The 23,368-nt window shown below is 52.8% G+C and overlaps 1 protein-coding gene across 1 annotated transcript in view; it reads right to left on the minus strand.

Annotated features, from left to right (window-relative positions):
• Positions 1 to 10,539: 10,539 nt before the first annotated feature.
• LOC144945426 (protein argonaute-2-like) overlaps positions 10,540 to 23,368 on the minus strand; it is a 29,518-nt gene continuing 16,689 nt past the window's right edge. Inside the window, exons 10-22 of the mRNA XM_078873944.1 lie at positions 23,128 to 23,275; positions 22,559 to 22,678; positions 21,264 to 21,386; positions 20,026 to 20,043; positions 18,875 to 19,008; positions 17,343 to 17,527; positions 16,434 to 16,593; positions 15,418 to 15,508; positions 14,690 to 14,884; positions 14,297 to 14,431; positions 13,883 to 13,984; positions 13,279 to 13,478; positions 10,540 to 12,617 (exon numbers count right to left, since the gene is read on the minus strand). Coding sequence (XP_078730070.1) covers positions 12,509 to 12,617; positions 13,279 to 13,478; positions 13,883 to 13,984; positions 14,297 to 14,431; positions 14,690 to 14,884; positions 15,418 to 15,508; positions 16,434 to 16,593; positions 17,343 to 17,527; positions 18,875 to 19,008; positions 20,026 to 20,043; positions 21,264 to 21,386; positions 22,559 to 22,678; positions 23,128 to 23,275 — 1,720 coding nt within the window. The 3' untranslated portion in view covers positions 10,540 to 12,508. The remainder of the gene's footprint in view (positions 12,618 to 13,278; positions 13,479 to 13,882; positions 13,985 to 14,296; positions 14,432 to 14,689; positions 14,885 to 15,417; positions 15,509 to 16,433; positions 16,594 to 17,342; positions 17,528 to 18,874; positions 19,009 to 20,025; positions 20,044 to 21,263; positions 21,387 to 22,558; positions 22,679 to 23,127; positions 23,276 to 23,368) is intronic.

Raw genomic sequence — 23,368 nt, forward strand, 5'->3', positions numbered from 1 at the left:
TGGCTACGTACGGTACGAAAGAAATTCACAGTGAACCCAACCATTATCGGCAGATCTCAAGCTCAGCAGGCGTGAGCCTGGTTAGCGCTTGAAATTGCGGCCACCGTGCGAAAAAGGTCAGGAGGGCAATCGAGAAAATCCCTTGGCGTCCTTTCCTACCCCACCCCCGTATCGCTTTAACCGGCTGTGAGAGCGAGCGTTAGCGAGCACTTATGAAGGCCGGAACGGCGCACGAGGAGGGGTGGGTCGCCAGAACCACGCCCGGCCGCCTTTGTATCCCCAGTGCGCCACCGCTCAGCAACAGCCGTGTTCCGCCACAAAGTGGTGGTGACGTCCCCACCACAGCTCGGTGCACTTTGAGGCCACGTGACGTGTTGGAAGGCTTGCTGGCAGGCCACGGAACAGACCCAGGTGCCATGGGGTTGACCGACTGAGTCGACTGGCAGATGGCACCACCTGTGCTCCCTACTGCGCCAACTGGCTGAATTTTAGCCGCCCGGCGCTCCGCTCGTTGTTGTGAGCGTCGCTCCGCTGCCCTCCTGTGTTGTTGGAGGGCGACTGCCTCCAACTGCCCAGCAGCGTCCTTCACGAGCCTCCTCCACAGAGGCCGATCTTGACGCCGCTGGTACCTGAGTCTTTGGCAAGTCCAATCATTCCCACACGCTCCTGTACCACATCAGACCGGCTCTTCTCTAGCCCGTGCAGCGCCCGTCTGGCCTCTCGCTTTCCGGCTAAACAGAAGCTGCGTTGGGCATGCGGTGGTCTGGCCATGCTGGGTGAGATGACCCCGTCAACATCACCCCACGCTTGATGGAGTCCAGATCTTCCATCGACCCCCCCCCCCACACACACACACACACGTGGGACAGATGACGCTCTCAAATTCCATTTTTATTCCTTAATAACAACAGTTCTATACTTAAAAAGACTTCACCAACATACCGAACATACATTACAGTGTACCGTCGGTAGTCATAGCAACAACAGAGAAGTTATACAAATTAACTTTTACAAACGATACGAAACCAAACATTAAAAAATAAAATAAAAAATGCTACGTATTCATTTTTTTCTTCATCATAGTTATCAACATTATTATCCATATTTTGTCGTTGTGTTGTAATTCCTTAGTGAATTCGCGTATTAAATGCGAACAGTCGATTCAAAAGACGTGTTTTGTGTGTGACATTCAGGAAACGCAGCAAGCCACGTGGCACAGGAAGAAGCCTTACAAGATAGCGTCGACCAAAAAAACCCACAATTCTCACGTTAACAACAAAAACCCATTTTGACGAAATTTGTTGCCGAATTCACACGGTGAAGTATTCGTTGATGCTTCTAAAATGTTGTCGCTGAACACAGTAACCAGACTCGGGACTAAATTTCAGCTGGCACGGCCCCACCAGCACCTCCGAGCTTAACCGACTTTTTTAGCAGCACGACCAGGGATATTCATGAGAATGCATGGAGGGAGTTATGCACATACCAAACGTCCAAACGTATGAATAGTAACCCGCGCCGTTCATCATCAATACGGGGGTTTCCCTCGCTTTATGCGGTAGTAGATGCGTTCCCAAAAAAAAAGAGGGCGCACAAAAGCGAACCCGCACGAGGAGACAGCTGCCTGCCGAGTGGCGCACAGTACACACACACAGTACACACTACACACAGAAGATACAATACACACAGCACGTATTACACAGAAAATACAGTACACAGTGCATACTACACACAGAAAACAGTACACACACAGTACGTATTACACAAAGGAAATACAGTACACAGTACGTATTACACACAGAAAATACAGTACACACAGCACACACTGACCACACAGTAAACACAATACACAGTACATCCAGTACACACACAGTACATCCAGCACACACACAGTACATCCAGCACACACACAGTCCACAGCACACACACAGTCCACAGGACAAACACACGCACAGTACAGAACCGCACAGCCGCATCGACTGAGCGAATTCAAACCGCGTAGTCGAGCGAGAGAATTTTGGTTAGAAAACATCGGTCACATCGAAGCGAAATCGCAACAACAAAAAAACATCGAATCCGCACGAAGCGAGGGAAACCCGACACGTCGTTGTGTGTACGCTCAGAACATTTACCTGGCACACAAAAATAAAATGACGCTCTAAAACATCAATAAAAAAATTAAAACCCTGGACGGAATTTTTTTCTCTGAAAATTTGAGCCTATAAGAATGGGTTTAAAGTGGCAGTGATTTAGCTCACGCATCCGCTGGAGACTTTTGAGTTCAATTCGTGGCCACGGCTGAACACGAGTGGGCGAGCCGGTGTCTGAATCAAGTCCCCGACGTCCTGCCGAGATCAACTCGGCCTTCAAGGAAGAACTTACACCTTCCTAGTGCGACGTGTGGAACAAACAAGGATGGTGAGATGAACAGGTGGTGGCGCGTGATGCCTGCCGCACCGACCAGCGCTTTAATAGGTGCTCGCTAACAGCACTTGCCTCAAGAGCCAAGTATAAAGTCTGTGACGGAGGGATCGTTGAAGATCTTAGCAGCGCTGCGAATCAATTAGCGAAGGTCGGAGGGCTTTGTCGTGATCTAGGTCGACAGAGTTAAATGGGGATTTTATCGTCAAAAGAGCGTCCTCGCATCCGATTAGCACGGTCGGCTCCGCGAAAGACGTTCAACGTACAAACATCGTTCGTTAATGTTGTGGTTACTTAATTTATTCACTCTAAACAGCCCACAAGGGAGCCCGTGCAACGCGTTGTAGTTATGGCAAATTGCTCACATGAAACGTTAACGATTAAAAACCATAGTTTACAGCCATATTCTTTGGGTCTTTCGGTAAAGCCACGTCGATATAATTTTTTCATTATTTTTCCACATTATTTTTCTATCTACGTGGCTTAATCGAATGACCCAAAGAATATGAATTCCTGCAGTCACGAAAGCTTTAAGGTCAAGATTTTGTTCACAGCTCTTTTGTCAATCCACGGCTGGATGGGGAGGGCCTGCCGAAAACACGCCGGTCAGTCGTGGGGGGTTGTTTGACCATACTTTACCACGCCGGTCAGTCGTGGGGGGTTGTTTGACCATACTTCACCACGCCGGTCAGGTCGCAAGGAGTGGGCCGGCTCAGATTCCACTCGTCACTGACGGTGGCCGCAACTGGGAATTGGAAACTCGGGTGGGCAGGTTTGTGGGGCACCGCTCCACACTGGAATTGACCCCAATAACCTGGGGTCAATTTAAGAGACAGGGGGGGGGGGTGAAGAGAGCTTCCGACAAAACCTTCCTAGACGCACAGTACGCGTACCAAATTCGTATACAAAACTATATGGTGGGGGAGGGGTCTTTTATATATACTGCAGATTGCATGAACAGCATATGTAGAAGATGCAGCCCTTGAATGTCTTGCTCACGTCACTACCGGCACGAGGACCTCTTCCCCCGACTCGACGGAGATCTATAGGAGAGGCTCCACTCAGAAGGTACTTGGCCTACTCTTCCACGCTGGTTAGACGTCTTGGAAGACGTGGGATTTACCCACACTTCGCACCACCACCGCCACCACAGGATCTACATTTTAAAAACGAACAAAAAAATAAGAAATCCCTTCATCACAATGCCCCGAGTCATGCTGGTTAATGTGATCGATTGCCTGCCGTAAAATACCTTCGCTCTCTTTGTGCGCTCGCGCAAAACTTTTAACCACAAAAAATATACAGAAAGTGTAACAGTTATTTATAGTCATTCCTGGCTACCGTCAGATGCGTGATTGTAGGGATATGAATGTCCGCAAATTATGTCATTAAACACGGCAACGAAACAACCCAACAGTCTGGATCGAGCTTCTTGTGTTTTTTTCTTATCACGCTTCAGCTGCTGGTTCAATCAGTCGCGCGTGGCTGCCGATGTGGCGCTGCTATTAAAACGGCCGAGCGAGCGCCTTCAGACTGGGAATGAGGAGGCCCAGTCCGACAGCGACGTGGTACGCCATGGTAAAACACACAGCCTATGCATGGATCCAAAGCGCGTGTGCACGCATGGGCACGCGAGCACACGCACCAAAATGTGAGTTTCCAAAACGTTACGCTAAAAAACTAATTTTGTTTGGTTTCCCCCTGCCTCCCCCCCCCAATGAAACGACCACGTTTCATTTACCAAATGAGAAAAAAAGAGTTAGTCAAAAAGGCGAACGTGCGTGTGTGCGGCATGATGTGTACACACACACACACGTGTGTCGTTTTGTAATTAGCTCGTTACTCGTTGAACAGAACAGCCGCTGTGGGTCACTTGCGACCGGCGAATTCTCGTGCCAATTGTGATACCCACCGTGGTCACAAGGGACATCGAAATCGTCGTCACCACCACCAACCACCATCAACATCATTTTTATCATACAAGGCGTAACATTTGAGAGAAATTGCAACGCCAAGATTGTTTTTCTTTGAGGAGTGTGACGTGATAAACGGTTTCGCAATGGTGGCTTCATCTTGTGCGACCTTGTGTATTCCGCTTGTTTAACAATCAGTAACATCGTTTCCTTAACCTCCTAAAAAAAACTAACGGGTGCTTTGTATATATAAATACGTCCACATTTCTATGATATATAAAAAAGGCAAAAACAATGGAGTCAAACATATAGTGCACTTTTACAGTCAAATTCCCATAAAACTTACAAAAAATAAAATATAAAAGTGGGGATTGAATGCAGCGAGGGGAGGGGACGTGTGAAGCATGCTTATTTTAAATAGATAATTTAAGGTTCAGTGTCAAGAGCCCTGCGTCCGGGCACAATTGTATGGCTATAAGTGCCAAGTTGTACAATATTTGCTTTGCGTTTGAAGGGGGGGAAAAACCCCCCTCCTCCCCCGTCCCAACAACTCGCGTTTGCTAGTGTACACGCGGTCCTCGCACGCGCCCCCAATAACCAAAAACAACCGAAAGCGAATAAGGTTTTGAGTTTGAACAGCTGGATTTTGAAACGGGAGTGACACGCGCCGCCCCCCCCAATTCCCACCACCGCAGCAGCTCGGCCACGCACCAGGAATGTGTTTTGAACGAGATTTATTTGCCACCATCCTGAGATGACCACTATATAGGGTTTGCGTTGTTGTTGTTTTCCAGTTGTGCGCGGTACAAGCGCTCGCCGGGGTTGCGTTATTCGGTTGAAGCCGCGTGTATCTATGGGACACTTTTTTTTGCCGGTATTAAGATTATGGGAAATAAATAGGTATTATACCCTTGCCGGCATGTTAACACATCCCTGTATAATTGCCGGAAAGGGGTAAAGCCTATTCTCTTTTGTACCTGGGGGGTGGGGGGGTGGTGGTTCAGCACAACAGATTTGTACAAAGTTGGTGCTGCTGCTGCTCACACACGGCAGGAAGGCACGGCGACTACCATCCCCGCCTTGCGTGCATCGTCATGGTCAGGTGTGGCCACCACCACCACCAACATTGCACGGGCAATGCTAATCTCAGCCTTGTCCAGACCACACCAGCAGCAGAGCTGAGCTTATTGTTGTTGGCCAGATTCTTGTTTAGACTGTCGGCTTAGAGAGGCTGAAAAACGCTCTCAGACCTTTCGCTGCCCCGTGCTTGGGAGCTTCTGCAGAGGAACTTTCTGGAGCCACTGGGTTCCGTACACAACGCACGGTGTAGCATCACGGGATCCGCACGCCGAGAGAGGGAGGGAGGCCAATTTAAATTGAGAGGGTTAATTTCAACAAATACTAAGTCACCATTGGAACCTCATTTGCCAGTAAAAAATATAATTGTTTTTTTACCCTTTTATCTGGCAACAAAACTGACACCTTTTTTACAAGGAGTCATGTTTGCATAGACCACAATACCTGCAGTCATAATGCAAACAAAAAACATAACTCTGATAAGACATGATATCAATTCATCTATGTATATGATATGATATATCAAGATATATCATATATCAAGATAGGATATCATTTCTCACCACGTGGCGATTATCGCGATATCGGCTTCCTGTTTTAATGTAGCTTGCATTGTTGTTTTTATTGTTTGTTTGTGCTTTGCCTTACTGCCAGAACACGCTCACACAAAATACCGCCACGTTATAAGACGCTCCGGAAAATTGCAACACAGCTCCACAGTTTTTTTCTTTAAAAATCGGGATATGGGGTGGGGGGGGAGGGTTATTGTAGAGAATATGGTACTTAAAAAAAAAGTTATTCAACTGCAGTTTTCTCAACTTAAGACCACCCCCACACATCTTCGAGTCATTGCAACTTTACAATGTATACCCACGTATATCGCACACGCTACCCCAACACACAAGTCAAACGTTTAAATAACTCGTAGCGCAAATGACGCCGAATAAAATAATATTTTTTACAAAGCGCTAATTTAATGGGTAAATAGCTCTTTACTTTAGAACTTTAATCGTCGTGTTTGCTATTTATAGATATATACAAAACAACTGAAATAGCAATATAAAATAAAAATAAAATGTAATGAGCAATGATAATCACAATACACGGATATCTAGCAAAACGGACGATACGATTCTCGTGGGCCTTGCATCGTGCGATGATTCATCGTCGTTGACGCGGCAACCCGAGAGTGCTGACGACACGGCGCGGAACGGCATCGCGAGAGACGCCAACAGAGACGTCTCTCTGGTTCCCTGCACCTTGACCTCGTCACCCTCGTCACCACACCATTCCGTCCGGCGCAGGGTAGAAACGAGCGCCACGTGATGGGGACGATGATGATGAGGACGATGATGACGATGGGGACGATGATGACGATGGGGACAATGATGCCGATAATTAAGATAATGACGATGAGGATGACGATACACCGACCAATGCTTTGCCCGTGGCGAATCGTCCGTATAAATTTGTATCCTACAGAAATTAACAGTTTAAAACAGTCCCAAGTGAGCTGACACATCTCACTTGCGAGTATTTATTATTTTAACGCCGGCACGAAATTGCACCGCCGGCTTCGGCAAGTCGCAGACTATTTGAGGTGGTTAGGGCCTGGGAAAAAAACCCAACAACTTCATAATCCACAACATCTGCCTTGTCGTCCACAGACGAAGACTGCCGTTGTTGAGAGTAGACGGATTCAATGAATGAAACATTGAACTATAAAAAGGTGACTGTGAGTAGATGTAATAACGACAAATTTCCCTTGTGAAGTGTTCTATGAACGAGGCTATCGTGGGTTATATCTTGACAAATAATTTACACGCATGGGTGTGAAATTTTTTTTTTTACCAAACCACATCTCAGAAAGTTTGTACGGAACCAGGAGCCTCTCTCTCTCTCTGTGCGAATTTAAGTGGCTGGGTCGGTCCATCTCCTTGCAAGCGGAAAGACGAGGAGGGGGGGGGGGGCTGTACTGGAATTGGGATTCTCCAGAAGACGCGACTCGGGAGGGGAAAACGGCTCCGCTCTTCTGCGTATCCCTCGCCCCGAGCGGGGCTACCGCACTACGCATCCCAGGGGTCGAGACACGCCGAGAGCTCCGAGCTCCGTTAGTGACAAAACGAATTTCGTGGGTTGGCCGTGCCCCTTGCAGCAGGCCGCTCCAGCGACATCGCCGAACAGCAACAACAAACAACGAAATAAAAGTTTTTTAAATAATTCGGGAGCATTCTCCGGTGACGACGACACCCGTCGTGTATCTTTAAATATAGCATCACTTGCGCAGTGGCGTCACTGAGAACGCTCCCGAAAGGTGACTTTTAAAGTATGTTTTCACCCCCCCCCCCCTCCTCTCTCTCACTTCTAATTCAGAGTTTCAGACCCGTGTCGCGTAAGCCCCGGGAGATGCAGCCTGGGCACGTAGCGACCAGATGCTTAAGGAGATTTTTTTCACGCTCGTGATAAACGGTCAGCTAAACAACATCGATATCCTGTGCATCAACAACAACAAAAACCCAACAAGCCTAGAAGCTAACGGACTCCCGTCCGTCGCCGCCCGTTGTTCCGTAGATGGACTCATTCGTCGACACATGGACTTCAGTGGAATAACAAAATAGCAACGTTCGACCCCCTAACTGCCGGATTAAGCTCACGGGCCTGCAAGTAGGCACGTGTTCAAACTGTGTCATGCAAGTTGCCATTGGTGGTGGAGGTGTGGGCGGGTGGGGGTCCCCCCAGGGCTAAGAGTAAAACTGGGCGCAACGCAAACGGCAGTGTACAACTGTTATTAATACGACGCATCCACTGGAGCTGCCGCTACGTTTCACCGCAAAAGTTACCGTGGGAATGCCTCCAATCGAGTACCCCCGCCGCCCCCTCTCAGCGCCCCCCGAATTTGTGAAACACGAGGGGTAGTGGAGGTGGGGCGGCGGCGTGCTGGGCAAACCATCGATTGCCTGGCAACAAGTGGCAATAACCACGAAAACAACAACATTGCATTTATATGGCGCTCTGCGGGACAAAAAGATCTCGCCCTTCTCTCTCCAAGCGCTTATCGATCAAACCGCTGCAGCGTAAAAGCAGGGGCCCTAAAAAAATAAAAAAACGATAAGATACAGGGGAGATAACGGCAAACGCAACGAACTCGCGCATCCACGGAGCCGGCAAACCGTCAGTTGAAAACAACAACAAAGAAGAGGCCTTATCCAAAAGATATGGCCATTGAACAAAACAAAACACGGACAACCAGAATCGACGGACCCTAGCTGGAGAGGGGGGCGCGCGTTGCAAGGAGTTCCAAAGGTTAGGAGCCAACAAAGATACTGCACACGGCTGGTCGGGGTCACGCGCGGCGCACGCAAGCCCCTTTTTGCACCAGTTACGGCGCGTCTTGTACATGCAACGTTGTTGTCGTCGTCGTCAGTGCAGGGGCTGTTGCTCTAAGTCTGTGTTTAAATTGAGATACGCGGTGCACTGGCCACAGCGTACGATGGTTAAGATCCAGAGCCGAGATTTTGTTCAAGCAGGTTGTAATCTCCAGATAAAGCGTCGTTCTAAATTGTAAATTTTTTGCTTGGGGCTTTTGCAATTCAATTTCTCGCGCACGAGAGTGTCCGTGTCGACTCGGCCTTAAAACGAGCGGCTGGTACGATGCGTCAACATCGCCACTGGGGAGACAAAGGTGGCCGGGCGCGGTGCTGGTCACCCACCGCTTTGTGCACCATGCCGACCTTCATTAGGTGCTCGCGAATAGCACTTGCCCCGATAGTCTGTTTGGGCTATACGGGTGGGGTCTTTGTCTTTGTTGTGTGTGCATGTGTATCTGTGTGTGTGTGCATGTGTATCTGTGTGTGTGTGTGTGTATCTGTGTGTGTGTGTGTGATATCTGTGTGTGTGTGTGTCTGTGTGTGTGTGTGTCTGTGTGTGTGTGTATCTGTGTGTGTGTGTGTATCTGTGTGGGCAGCTGCACAGAGCGAGCGCGAAAGAGAAATACTTAAAATTCTTAAATCACAAATTGACGATAAAAATTCGGCGATCCGCGTCGCCACATTTTTTGTTGTTTTTAAAACCTTACGATTAAAAAAATAAACGCATAAAAAAAAGCAGGAGAACAGCGTTGATAACAATAAGAGTGGTGGGGGGGGGGGGTGCAGAATCTCCCCCCCGCCGCACCTCAACATTTCACGCGAACGCGCACGCACGCAAAAAAAACATCATCTATCAAAAAGTTTTTTGTTTACCTCGCTTATTGTTTAAGTAAAGATCGTAAAGACTCAACAAAGAATATTCACAGAGGAGCGACGCGCACGTCCGCGTCGCAAAGACGTTGATCCACGGAGGGTTGGGGGGCCCTTCCCTTCCCGATCGACACGACGCAAAGACGACTCGCACGGCGCGTTGCAAATAGCTAGAGACGTACGCGACGACGATCTACGGGACTACCAAGAACTTCCTCCCGACACCGATGCATTCCTTTGCCCAGTTAAGAGCTTCCCGGCTTAACTCGCGCTAAGATGCGTTGTGTGTATGTGTGCAGCTTAAACATTAAAAATGGCATTTTCTTTTCTCACTTCCGTAACACGACAGATTTTTTTTTACATTTCGTACAAATGTCTCATTGAGGAAGTTTGAAGTTTGACCGTTCCAGTAAGATACATTTTGTTGTTCCGGGCCTGACCTGCCCACCCCCCAGACCTTGCTGATGGTGCACAAGTGTGTCGCGCGTACACACGCACGCACACACACAAGCCTGCCCGCCCGCTCACTCGTGGCGCTAGAGAACACATTTGCCCAACCGACCAGAAACGCACCCCCCGCCAGCCCCCGCCAGCCCCCACCGCCATGCACCTCTCCACAAACGTTTACAAAGGTGAAGCCATGGGAAACCAGAAACAATCTGGCGGGCGCCCCCCCCCCGCCCCCGTTTGAAGAGTTGGAAAAATTCGACTCGGAAGCATTCCTTCCGATCTCGTAAAATGAGCCAGCGAGCTGCTGGCGTTGTTATTTTTACAAAATTATTTACACTTGGGGTTTTATACTGAAAGATGGGCTCCCACCACTCCCCCGCTCCCATTATACCCCCCCGCCCCGCCCACTTCCCCCACCCGCCCCCCCATTTCACATCCCGGCTTTAGTCTCGAAATAAAGTCCCCTCCCCGGCGTGTACGGGCTCACGTCAGATGTCTCCCTTGTTCGGTAACCACCCAAAACACAGTTGCGAAACTGTCATCGTTAAAATTGGAAAGCTCAATCTGCTGCTGGATGAACGGCTGCCTCCCCCACGCCGTGTTCGGTCACCTGGAAGAGGATGGGGGGGGGGGGGTGTTCGACCAAAGTTCACCACCACTGGTCAGGGATTGGCAAATGCGGAAAGGGGCCACGGACCGGTTCGAATATCACTCGCCCGTGATGGTGGCCATGTGGCTGGGAATCGAACGCAGGTTGCCGGGTTCGTAGTGCAGCAGCGCGGCGAGCAGGAACACTGCACGCGCCTCGCCAAAACCAAAAATAACTCTCGCAGTTGAAATTAAAATTATTTGGTCAATAAAAGCGAATTGTAAGAAATCGATCAACAGTTTCGCCACTTTCCGTGGCACCAATCGAATGCTCTGGCCCACGGACTCGGTGACAACATCGCCGGCTCTTGCCATCAAACTCTTCAAAAAGAACACACACGCCAGTTGCGACGTTCGCGACTCGGCCACCAGGCAGGGGTTGTGCACGGGTGTTGCTGCACACGTTCCCGTCGACGGCTGCCGAGGACTGCGTCAAGAACACAAAACCTCAGTCCGATTGCAGAACAGTTTCATTCGCGAGTGTCGCAGTAGCTCCATGCTGAATTCCCCGAGACTGCAAAATGTAACCCGACAAAATGACCACTGCAGCTTCCGTGCACGGCATCCATCGCCTTCATACGAACCAGAATTACAACAAATAACTAATACATTTTTTTAAAAACGACGGCGGAAATGGGCGGTTAAAATAGTAATCCATCGGTCGAACTGTGGGCAACTCTCCCACCGCATGAGCGATCAGAATCCAAGAGCGGGGCCCTGTCGTCCGCAGTCCGGAGTGGGAGCGTCGTCGCACAGATAGCAACGGTCGGTTCTCAAAAGAGTCTTCACCCGTCCGTCCATCCCGTCCGTTCCGTACGTACGTCCGCATGCGTACGCTCCACTCCCAAAGCTGCGGTGCTCAGCGGAAAAATCGTGGCCTAGCCGCCACGACGAACACCTCTCGTCCGCACGACGGGGCAGCGTCCACGAGCGTCGCCGTTCTTTAAGTCGCAGCCACCGCCCATCGCCGCCTCGGCCACCGTTCTGTCTTTCTCCGTTCCTTGCTGTGCCACCCACGAACGATCCGTCCACTCGACCACCCCCCCCCCCCCAACTCGAACACCCAACCCCCCCCACCTGGCCAGCAGTGCCTCTTCGTCACAAAACCGTGCATTATCACGTGGTGCAGATGCGGTCGGATTTTCACGGCAGTGTTGTAAAATCGGAAACAGCGCCAAACCGGACCCCAGCATGGCCCAGCCGCCAGCGGCAAAATTCTTTCACTAATCTCCTTCTCCCCCTACCACCACCACCACCACACCTCCCCGCCCCCTACTGGCGGCGGACAACATGTACAATGCCGCTGGGCTGCGGCGCAATGTCCGTGCTAATACATGGGGCTACAGATGTAGTCTGGTGTGTACACACTCACTCGCACGCTCACACGCACTCGCACGCACGCACGCACGCACTAAAAGTGTTTGGCTCAGTCAAAAAAGAAGCTACGTCTCTGAGCTGTCGGGATTCATCAGCATGGCGTAGCCACCACGCTGCTCTAGGTACACACGCACGCGGTCACGCACGTACGGACGCACACGACGCACGCACGTACCCACACACCTCAACCACCACCCCCCCTCCTACTATGGCAGGCAAAGGAGCGACGTCTTCGCATCTCATCCTCCTCGTTGAAGAGGTCGTGACGTCTTGAGACTGCGATCCGCCCCCCACCCTTCCCCTCCGGCGCCAGCGCCTGGCTCCTCCCTCCCCGCCCCCCCCCCACATCCATCCCTCCTGCGTCCCGATTGGAGGAGCTCCACATCAGGCGAAGTACATGGTGCGCAGCGCATCCTGGTGAACCTGCACGGCCTTCGCGAGCGCCAGCGAGTCGCGTCCATTGCTCTGTCCTGAGATGTGGCTGCCCTCTCCACTGCAAAGACAAAGACCCCCCATACAGCCTTAACACACATTTGTGGAAAGTACCGCTTGCAAGCACCTGTGAAGGACAGCACGGCACACGAGGGGGTGGGAGGCCAGCACCACTTCCCAGCCGCCTTTGTCTCCCGAGTGGTGATGTTTACACATCGCACCAGGTACTCATTTGAGGCTGAGACAACCTAAGGGAGGCCCATGACCAGTTCATATAATCGTCACCGGTGTTGCCTGCGAGTGGGTATCAAATTTTACTCTCCAGGTTCGTTGTACAGCCAACAAACCGCTGCTCTACCATTCCACTGCGCCCACACACACACGCGCACACACGTGTAAACGGACACGCGAGTGTGTAAACAAATTGGCGCGTACACATGCACAAACAGCTAAAGATGATGGACACGTCCAGCATGGCATGGGCTTGTCGCAGCCTTATGCTCCACAGGGAGCGAAGAGGCGTAAGTATGCACAAATAGCGTGTCAGCGAGCGTGTGAATGTACATACGAGCGAGCTGCCACCGAGTCAGCAAGCACGCTATTGAGCGATCGTGCCAATGAGTGAGCGAGCGAGCGAGCGAGCGAACGAGCGAGACAGCGCGTGAGCGAGCTAAACGCGCGTGCAGGTGTGCAGGTGTGCAGGTGTGCAGGTGTGCAGGTACCTGTCGTGCTCCTTCTCCACCAGGTGGTAGCGTGCCCGGTACGCGACCAGGTGGGCGTAGTAGGCTGGCGCGGGGATGGAGACGGAGCGCGTGCAGCGCACGTACGTGTGGCACAGCTGGTAGGTGAGCACCTGCAGCTCGTCCGCAGAGAAGCGGTTGTCGTCCCACAGCACGTGGTAGTGGGAGGGGCGGCTCGTGCCCTAAGCGGAGGGTGGGGTGAGGGGGGGGTGATACACACAAAGACACAGATCACCAGTATAGCCTCTAACTGACTGTCGGGGCAAGTGCTTTAAAAGCCAGCACCTACGAAGGCCGGTACGGCACCATGAGGGGGTTGGATGACCAACAACACGGCCGGCTACCTTCACCTCCCCAGTGGTGATGTTCACACACCGCACCAGTTACTCATTCGAGGCGGAGTCGACCGAGGGGAGGCCTAGGACCGGTACGTATCGTGCCCCGGTGTTGGTGGCCGCGAGCGGGAATTGAACTCGGATCGACGGGTCTGCAGCGCAGGGCGCCAACCCCAGCGGCACAGTTGGTGTTCGACCCGTCACGGTGCAAGATCACGGTGGACCCGTCGCGCTGGCGCCGGCGATCTCACCTGGATGCCCGCGTGGCTGCACAGGTAGAAGTCGAACTGCGTGGGGTGGGTGATCTTCGTGTCCACGGTGGTACCCGCAGGGATGTTCCCGCTCTTCCCGATCTGCAAAAAGAAAGCGTCGCGCGGTTTTAATGTTTGTTGCTCTGCGAGAGCGGGAAGCGAGAGATGCGTTTGGGGGGCGAGGGGGGGGGGATGGCTGATTACTTGTCCCCCCCTCACACTTGAGACCCCCCCCCCCAGCTCTGGGAAAGGGAAGGAGTGAGTGAGTGACGACGCAGCGATCCAAACTGAATCATACGCTCGCGAAATCACTCACGCGGCACCGCAGACGGAAAGGGCAGAGTTCGGGGGAGGCAAGGGGGCAGTAGCGGAGGGGGTAGCGGCGGGCGGGCGGGCGGGTCAGTGTGGTCGCACCCGCTCGGTCTTGTCGGAGCAGAAGAGGCGCGTGTGGTGGCGCTTCTGCACGGCGATGAAGGTGATGCCGGGCTGGTAGTCCTCCTCTAGGCGGATGCACGCCTCGCGGATCGCCAGCAGCTCGTGGTGCAGGACCTGGGGGGTTGGGGGGGGGGGGCAGCAGGGGGAGGAAGAGGACGAGAGGCGATTTAGAGAGCGGGCGCAGGCCTCGATCGGGTGCCTGCTAGTTCGATTGAGTGTGCGAGCAAGCGAGTGTGTGTGCGCGAGTGAGCGATCGTATGCCTGCTGGAATGAGCACACGAGCCAGCGAGCGTGTGTGCGTAGAATCCTGCCCAACGGCGCGTGTGTAACGACTGTGCGAGCGAGCGAGTGAGTGAGCTTGCGGGAGCATGCCTGCTGGAACTGTCCCTCGGACACGCCGTCGCGGTAGTAGATGATCTTGGTGGGCTTGAAGTGCGTCGACTTGTAGAACTGGATGAGCAGCTCGCGCGCCACCAGCGACAGGTCCTGGATCACCTCCTGCCGGTGCTGCTGCACCCGCACCGTGGCGCAGTAGCGGCTCGGGTGCGCGTCCATGCTGCCCACCACCTGCACAGACGAAGATCCCCGCGTTCCACCGTGTAGCCTCAACAGACTCTTTGGGGCAAGTGCCCTCACCCCGTCAGCCGTATCCGTGACTCGGGCACGGTCGGTGTTTTGTAGTCAAGGCTGAGACCGGGCGTCTACAGATCCAACGACTCGGTGGAATGTGTTCACCCCGTTTGGCACCAGAGGCCTCTTTTAGAGCTCATCATCTCATATCTTGATAGTTCTTACTTTGTACGGAATGTTGAAATGCTCACATGGACAGCGCTTAGCAATCTTACGATTAAAGGCGCTGCACAACATGTTTGTGTTATTATTATTGTTACTATTATCGCTGGTTCACGTACGTCTGGGGGTTTTGGTGGGATGGGTGGAGGAGGGGTTTCCGACACACGCAAGAGTTTTACTCGCGCGACCCGAGCCAACCATCAATTACGGATCATCACGTGTGTATACATGTCGCGAGAGCCCACCGGGCGACATTTATGAATCATTGTCGGTGTTCGCCTCGGGAGAGTGCGTGGGCCAGTGCTCACGGCAGCGATGGACGGCTTCTTCCCGTCGCCGGCCGGCGGGTGGGTGACGTCGGCGCCCAGAAAGATCACTGGCTGCTGGAAGACGGCCGGCCTGCGGGGAACACGAGCGGGGGGCGTGAAGAAGCGGGGGGGGGGGGGGAGCACGGAAGAAGACAACGGGGGACGACGTCAATACGAGGCACGTGACGGAACAGCGACGGCGGGCGGAGGTCGACCGACACACGGGCGCAGTGGGTACAGGCATACCCCCCATCATAGCACTCCAGATGCGGTCCTCTCAAAAACGGAGCACTATACAAAACGGCGTTATTATAATAATAATAGGTAGCGCTATAAGATGTATGCCTGTATACTGGTGGGTGATTGTGTGTATGGGTACATGGATGGGCAGGTATATGGGTGGGTGAGTAAATGAGTAGGCGAGCATTTGGATGGGTGGTCGAGTGTATTGGTGGTTGGGCGAGTAAATTAGTGGGTGATATGTGGGTGGGTATATGGATGGGTGGGCGAGTATTTGGGTGGGGGCGTAGGTGCGTGAGTAAATTAGTGGGTGAGCATATGGGCGAGTGGGTGACCATATGGGTGGGTCGAATGATATACGGTTGGATGGGTACTTATGTGTGGGTGATTATGGGTGGGCGAGTGTATTGGCGGGTGGATATATGGTTGAGTGGTTGATTAAATGGGTAGTTGAGTGGATGGTTGCGTATATAGGCAGAAGAGTATACAAGCGATTATATGTATAGGTGAGAATATGGGTGGGTGACCAAATTTTGGCGGCTGGGCGAGTACAAGGGTTGGTGGGCATATTGGCGTTTAGGTGAATATACGGGACAGTGGGTAGGTGGGCATACGGGTAGTCGGACAAGTATATGGGTTGGTCTACTAGTGGTTTGGCATACAGGTGGGTAGATGAGTCGGCGAGCAGGTTGGCGAGTGGGCGAGTGAGCACATGGGTGGGTGGGATAGGTGGCGATGCGAGTGGGTAGTTGGGCGAGTGGGTGGGTGGGACAGGCCTCTGGTGTGGCACGAGGATGTTGTTGACCCCGCCGAGCTTCACGTTGATCTTGAGGCAGAGGTTGGAGAGCGTCTGCGGCGACGTGCGGATCACGTTCTTCATCTGCACGCACTGCGTCGCCATGCCCAGCAGCGTGTCGCCCACACGCTTCACTTCCGCTGCCGCCACACGCGCGCACACACACACACGTATTAAACACACGCGCGCGCACACCCAAGTCCGCACAACAACAACCGCCGTTCGCCACTAAAGCGGCGGCGATGTCACCGCGGCGGCTTGTGCCAGGCTATGTGCACTTTCAGGCCGTGTGAAGTGTCGAAGGTTCGCTGGCAGGGGGTCACGGGACAGACCCAGGTGCCATGGGTCGACCGACTGAGATGACCGGCCGATGCAGTGCCTGCGCCCCCTGCCTTGTCAACGCGGCAGCGACGCGGCACAGGCGGCAGCGCGTTCACCGCTCGTTGCGGAGGTTCGTGATTCGAAACCGGCAGGCCTTGGGGCTTCGAGTTGCCGACCCAACGCAGCATATCAAGCCGCGCTCATTGCACACGAAGTGCTTGCGACAAATGAACCACAACACCTTGCCGATCTCGTCGAGAAGCATAAATCAGTCGCGCGGAACAAAGATGGTCACCGCATCGCGTGCTTTCAGACGCGCATCTGCGGCTGTCTGGAACACTCCTCTTTCCGATATTAGGAAGCCACCAGGGCTATGCACTTTTAAATGCAGATTGCATGCTCATTTCTTTTAGAACTGCTTTTAATGTGTTTAGTTTGTTGGCCTTCCAGACACAGACACATAGCTCACCACTTTACCCTGCACCGCAAAGCCGACGCTCGGCAAACAAAAACATCTTCCACTCCTGGCACCGGGTTCGGGCGAGGACCAGCCGTGGCAGGCACTCACCGTAGACGGGCGTCTTGCCCGGCAGGATGACGAGGATGAGCTGGAGGCCGGCGTACGTGTTCTTTAGGTGCCGGAACATGGGCTCCACGCTCTCGGCGTCACGCGCGTACTTGCAGAAGCACGGCTGCCCCTGGATGGGCATTCCCGCGTCCTTCGAGATCTTGCGCAGCTGCTCCGTGAAGTTCCTGCGATGGTCGGTTTTTCCCAGCGTTACACCACCGCCATCGCAACAAGAATAATGTCAACTTGTAATGCTGCACCGCCGCTGCCGCCACACAGGATCACCCCTCGCTCTCGTAGAGAGCAGAGGTCGCAACCGGGTACCCGATACCCGTACCCTACCCGGCTACCCGGCTACCCGGCTACCCGGCCACCCGGCTACCCGGCCAGGTACGGGTAGCCGTTTGCGACCCTGGTGCGGCCGGGTACAGGTACGGGTAGGCCGTGAGTCACTGGTGAGTAACTGTTTGTCACTCATTTCGGGTAGGGTACGGGTAGGGAACGGGTACCCGTACCCGGCCGGGTACGGGTACCCATTTGCGTCCCTGGTGCGGCCGGGTATGGGTACGGGTAAGGAATCAAAACCCATTTGCGACCTCTGGTAGAGAGAGAACGACTCCGAGGGCGCGAGGAGTGAACCCACAGACGAGCACGAAGGCAGCCACGCAATGAACTGATGCCAACAACTGCCAAAGCTCTGCGGTCCTCTATATATAAAAGGTGTTATCGGCCAATTAATGATACGCGTTCACATGTGGTAGGAAACCAGAGTACCCGGCGATATGCCACATGTGTCAGGGGGTTACCACTCCATCCCATACAGACGGAACGGGTGGAGTGAACACTTTTGCTGTACCGCCTTTGTGCTGGCCAGCCACTGCTGGATCACACCAATCCCCACCACACAACCCTCACACCCCCGGCACCCGCACTCGGGCGGATTCCACCGCTCCATGTCGTGCTGTAATATTTAACAGATTGTCATCGAGAAGGTTTTGTAAATATTATCGAGAGGAGACAAAGCAGAGCGGGGGTTGGTGGATCGCACAAAATGTTGCAACAAAAAAAAAAAACTCCTTTCCTGTGGGAGTCAAGGAGTCATAACCCTGGGCTTGCCAGCAGGCGGTACAGACAAATGTGGACTCTGCCTGTCCCGAACTGTGTGGGATAGAGAGCGCTTCCCCCACGCACGCGTGGAGGATTTTCACCGGGTGCCCCAGTTTCCTCCCACCAAAAAAAAAAACACTGCTGAATAGCTGGCCGATAACACCTTGAAATGTATACAGAGGAACGCAGAGCTTTGGCAATCTCCAGCGCCGGCTCACCGCACGACTGCCTTCCAGCTCGCCCGCGGTTCCTCCACGCGCCCTCCAAGTCGTCCTCTCTCTCGACACGAATCCCGTGCGGCGGCGGCGGCGACGACGACGACAACGACGCAGCCTTACAAGTTGAATTTGTATTTATTCACGATCGTTATCATTACCGACGGGGGCCTCTCTCAGACCGGTTCACCGTTCGACCGCAAGACTCACTTGAGCGCCTCCTCGCGGCAGTCCCTCTGCGAGGCGAAGCAAGCGACGGCCCACACCTTGATCTCGATCCCCGTGAAGAACTGCTTCCCGCGCATGTCCCACACGCCCTGGTTGGGTGTCACCATGGTCTTTGTCTGCACAGGCGACACGAGACCGTGGCGCCAGCGGCAAGGGCGGTGGGGACGCGTTAGCGCGGAGGAAGCCGGGTGGGGGCTCAAGGAGGTCGGAGCGCTGGAGCCACCACGGCTGAAAATTCGAGGTTCGAATCCAGGCAACTGTCTGTGGTTATAAACAACCGGGGTTTCTCAAGCGGAGGGAGTTGATAGTGTCAGCCCCAGGGCCACACATGCAAAAACCCATCACATTTTTTAAACTTTGGTTTCGGCACTTAATTTGGCTAAATTCCAGCTCCGAGAATGACATTTCGGTTTTGAGTGCCTTGCGACGAACATTAAGTTCACATGCAGGTCTGGTGGGAATGTGCTACCCTCTACTGCATGGACCAGAAGTCACGTGAAGGTTTTCTCAGAGGTAGCTCTGGGATATCCGCTTGCGTTGGCCGTTCTCCCACCAAAGGGGGGTTGGGGGACTGCACTCTGGGAGATCTGAATGGATACTCCATCTCATGGACACGATGTGACAGAGCAATGTGGGTCATATTCATCTGTGACAGGTGTATACAGAGCACAATGTGTTAGCTTGCAGAGTGAGCTGTATTACATGGCCGTTGAGTCTGGTTAAACTCTCTAATCCAGATGTTCAACTCTAGAAAGGTGTCAACAAAGTGTGATGTGTTAGCTTGAAGAGTGCGCTGTAGACATCACTGTTGAGCCTGGTAAAACGCTAACCCACAGGTAGATGCAAAGTGCAATGTGTTAGCTGCAATACAGGCAGTCCTCGACTTACGAACACAATTCGTTCCTGAGACACGTTCGTAAAGTCGAACGGTTCTCGTAAGTCGGAACACAATATTGTAACGTATTTAAATGCCCACACGGTCAGTGTTATGAAATGTGTTATGGTTCAACAAAAAAGGAAAGCATTGTTAAACTCATGAATAAGAAAAAAAAATGTACATTGCCATGTAATACTGTCATGAATACGGTATAGTAAATAAAGCATAAAATAAAGAAACAAATATTTTTCGTTACCTCGAGTCCTGATGCTGACTTGCTTGTCGGAAGGGGCGCAATGAGTCACCACAATTGCATACAGACACGGGGCACGCACGCGCACACACGCACACACGCACACAGACACACACACCAACGACAACGATTCCCCGTATAGCATTAACAGACTGTTTGCGCAAGTGTTGACGGACACAGGGTAAGCCCCGCACATCAATTCGGACGATCTTCCATCGGCCAAGTCCCCGATAGCAACACAACCTGATAGTCAAGCTACATTCACATTGAATCGGACTCGGGTCGCCGGGTTCGTAGCACTGTGCGATAACCACCCACTGCCGTGCATAAACAAAACTCCCCCGTAAAGCTTTCACCGGACGGTTGGGGCAAGTGCTGTTAGCGAGCACCTATGAAACCCGGCGCGGCACACGAGGGGGTGGATGGCCAACACCACGCTCGGCCGCCTTCGTCTCTCCAGTCGCGATGTTTACACACCGCACCAGGTACTCATTTGAGGCCGAGTCGACCTAGGGGAGGCCCAGGACCCGTTCAGTTAATCGTCACTGTTGTTGGTCGTGAGCGGGAATCGAACTCGGGTCGCCGGGTTGGTAGCACAGTGCGCTAACCATTGCACTACCCACTCCTCACACACACACACACACAGGGGGGGCATGTGTGTGCACAGGCACACACACGTGTGCATGCACGCACTCACTTTCACACACAAACACGGGCACTCACATGCGCACGCACACACACGGACACCCACTCCCAGCATGAGGCCGACTCATTACATCTCATAGCTCCGCTGAACAAAATAGTTCAGTGGTTCGGTTTGCAAGTGCGAGTTTGTGTTTTAACTTAATGTAAAAAAAATCATGGAAGCTGATTGGTAAGAGCGGTTTTCCTCAATTGCGTGTTCGTAAGTCAAGGACTGCCTGTACATGACTGTTGAACCTGGTTAAACTCCAATCCGCATGTTCATCTATAGAGAGCGGTTTTCCTAAATCGCTTTTTCGTAAGTGTTAGCTTGTATAGCGAGCTGTATACACGTGACTGTCGAGTCTGGATAACCGCTAACCCACAATGCAAATCTGAAGACGGGTAAAAACAAAGTGTAATGCGTGAGTTTGTAGAGTGGCGATTCTGGTAAAACGCTCACCCCACATGTTAATCTGTCGACTGGTGTATACAGTGAGCGATGTGTCGGGATGCAGAGAGAGCCATTTCATTTGCTCAGGCATAGGGAAGGGACGCACCTGGCCACCGTACTGCAGCATTGGAGCGGGCAGCACCCGGCCTGTGACCTCCGTCATGTCGTCGCGAACCCGGATCTCAAACTCGCGCATGAACGGATCGCCCTTGAAGTTTGCATTTTTCATCTGAAAATAACACACGGACATGGTTCGATTTACAGTCATCGTTCCGTATGCATGCAGAACTGCTTTCGCATCCGTATGTAGCCAACTGTGCTAATCGGAGGTTCGGGGGAAGGACAAACAACGAAACACAAAAAGCAGTTCTGAAGAAATTAGTTTTCAATCTAGATTTTAAAGTGCATAGGTCCAGCGACTTCCTAATATCGGAAGAGCTTTCCAGACGGCAGCAAAGAAGCGCACCCGAAAGCGCACGGTGCAGCGACCGCAGTTTCAGTCCACATCGGGAGTAAAACATCACGATTGATCTGTCTACGTGCTCCTCTTCCGCTGCTGATCACGAACCAGTGGTGGAAATTCCACATTGCTGTGGTGGGACCTGGTCATTCCTTAAGCCACGGATGGGGAACTTTTTCCGAACTGAGCGCGAACCTTGTGTAAGTCTACGGGCCGCGCGTTATTCTATGGAACCTGTTTGCAGGGCTTCATCACCGAATATTTCCCGAATCGCTGTGTCTCTACCAGAGGTGGCACGCGTCTCGTAAGCCACGGCCATAGCTGGAGGTATACTGGATGTGGTGTTCTGGGTGCAGAAAAATGTTCTTGGGTCACGGACCCAGACCAAACGGACTGAAATTCATCCATGTCTACACAGATCATCTTTGCCTTGGTGTAGTATGTGTGTGCACATGTGTAGTGCGAGTGTGCGCAGTGGTGTACAGTCTCTTCTTCCATAAAGCGGTAGTTGTGTTCCTGAAGAACACTGCGTTATCATAAATAATATATAATGTAGGGTAAAACACAGTCCGTGATAACTCGTGAGATGCGTGCGCAGGCTAAACAAAGACTGAGGCACGTGGGTAGCATCCGGATGCATCCAGCAGCATCCCACCTTGTGTGATGCTACGCCGAGGTAGCCGTACGGCCGCTTATTTGTACTCGCGCGACGTAGTTCGTTCACCGCCCCAAGGACGACTCAGCCTTGAATGAGTACCTGGTGCCGTGTGTAAACATCGGCATTGGGGAGACAAAGGCGGTCGGGCGTGGTGCCGGCCACACAACCCCATCGTGTGCCATTCCAGGCCTTCATAGGCACTGCTTATGCACAGCACTTGGCCCGACAGCCTGTCAAAAGGCTATACGGGGGATCTTTGTCTTTGTTAGGCTTGCGTCCCCACCAGTTTGCTGATTTCCTCCTGACGGTCGGGGGCCGAACGCGCCGTCGCCTTGATCATGGTCGACGTCTGGCTGTCCGTCAAGCGTCGGATGCACCGCTGGCCCGGCACGATGTTGCACACCTGGGCGGGATGGGGACAGGGTTAGATCAGGCTTCCGATTGCGGAAGGAATACATCAGGTCGTACTCATTACGCACACAAAGCGCTTGCCACAATACCTCGCCGATCTCGTCAAGGAGCGTAAACCGTCATGCGTAACGCTGGTCATCCTCGCATCGAACAAAAACTGGCGCTGCATCGCGCGCTTTCAGAAGCGCTCCTGCGGTCCGTCTGGAATGCTCTTCCGATGTTAGGAAGCCACTGGAGCTATGCACTTTTAAATCTAGATTGAAAGCTCATTTCTTTAGGACTGCTTTTCGTGCTTAGCTTGTTTTGTCCTTTCCACGCACCTCCGAACCGGAAGAAAAACTGACGATGGACACGTACGTCATCGGAACGGGAAAGGGTTCAGAAAGCAAGTGAAAGGTTGGTTCTAGAAGGGCGGGGGGGGGGGGGAGCGTGTGACCTCACCTCCAAGGGCAGGTAGGTGTGCTTCTCCTTCTGGCCGACCTGCAGGCACGGCAGGTGCGGGTAGCGCAGCTGCAGCTTGTGCTTCTCCCGGAAGTAGTGAGCGACCGAGCACTCCACCGTCTGCCCGCTCTCCAGCTGTAGCGGGAACCTGTGCGGTGGAGAGCGACGGAAAGAGCGTTCGGCAAGTTGCGTGCGGAAGGGTTGACGAGAGGCAAAGCCCTATTGGGAAATCAATCAATAC

This window comes from Lampetra fluviatilis, chromosome 2 (genome assembly GCF_964198595.1).
Source record: "Lampetra fluviatilis chromosome 2, kcLamFluv1.1, whole genome shotgun sequence".
In the NCBI taxonomy this organism is placed as follows: domain Eukaryota; kingdom Metazoa; phylum Chordata; class Hyperoartia; order Petromyzontiformes; family Petromyzontidae; genus Lampetra; species Lampetra fluviatilis.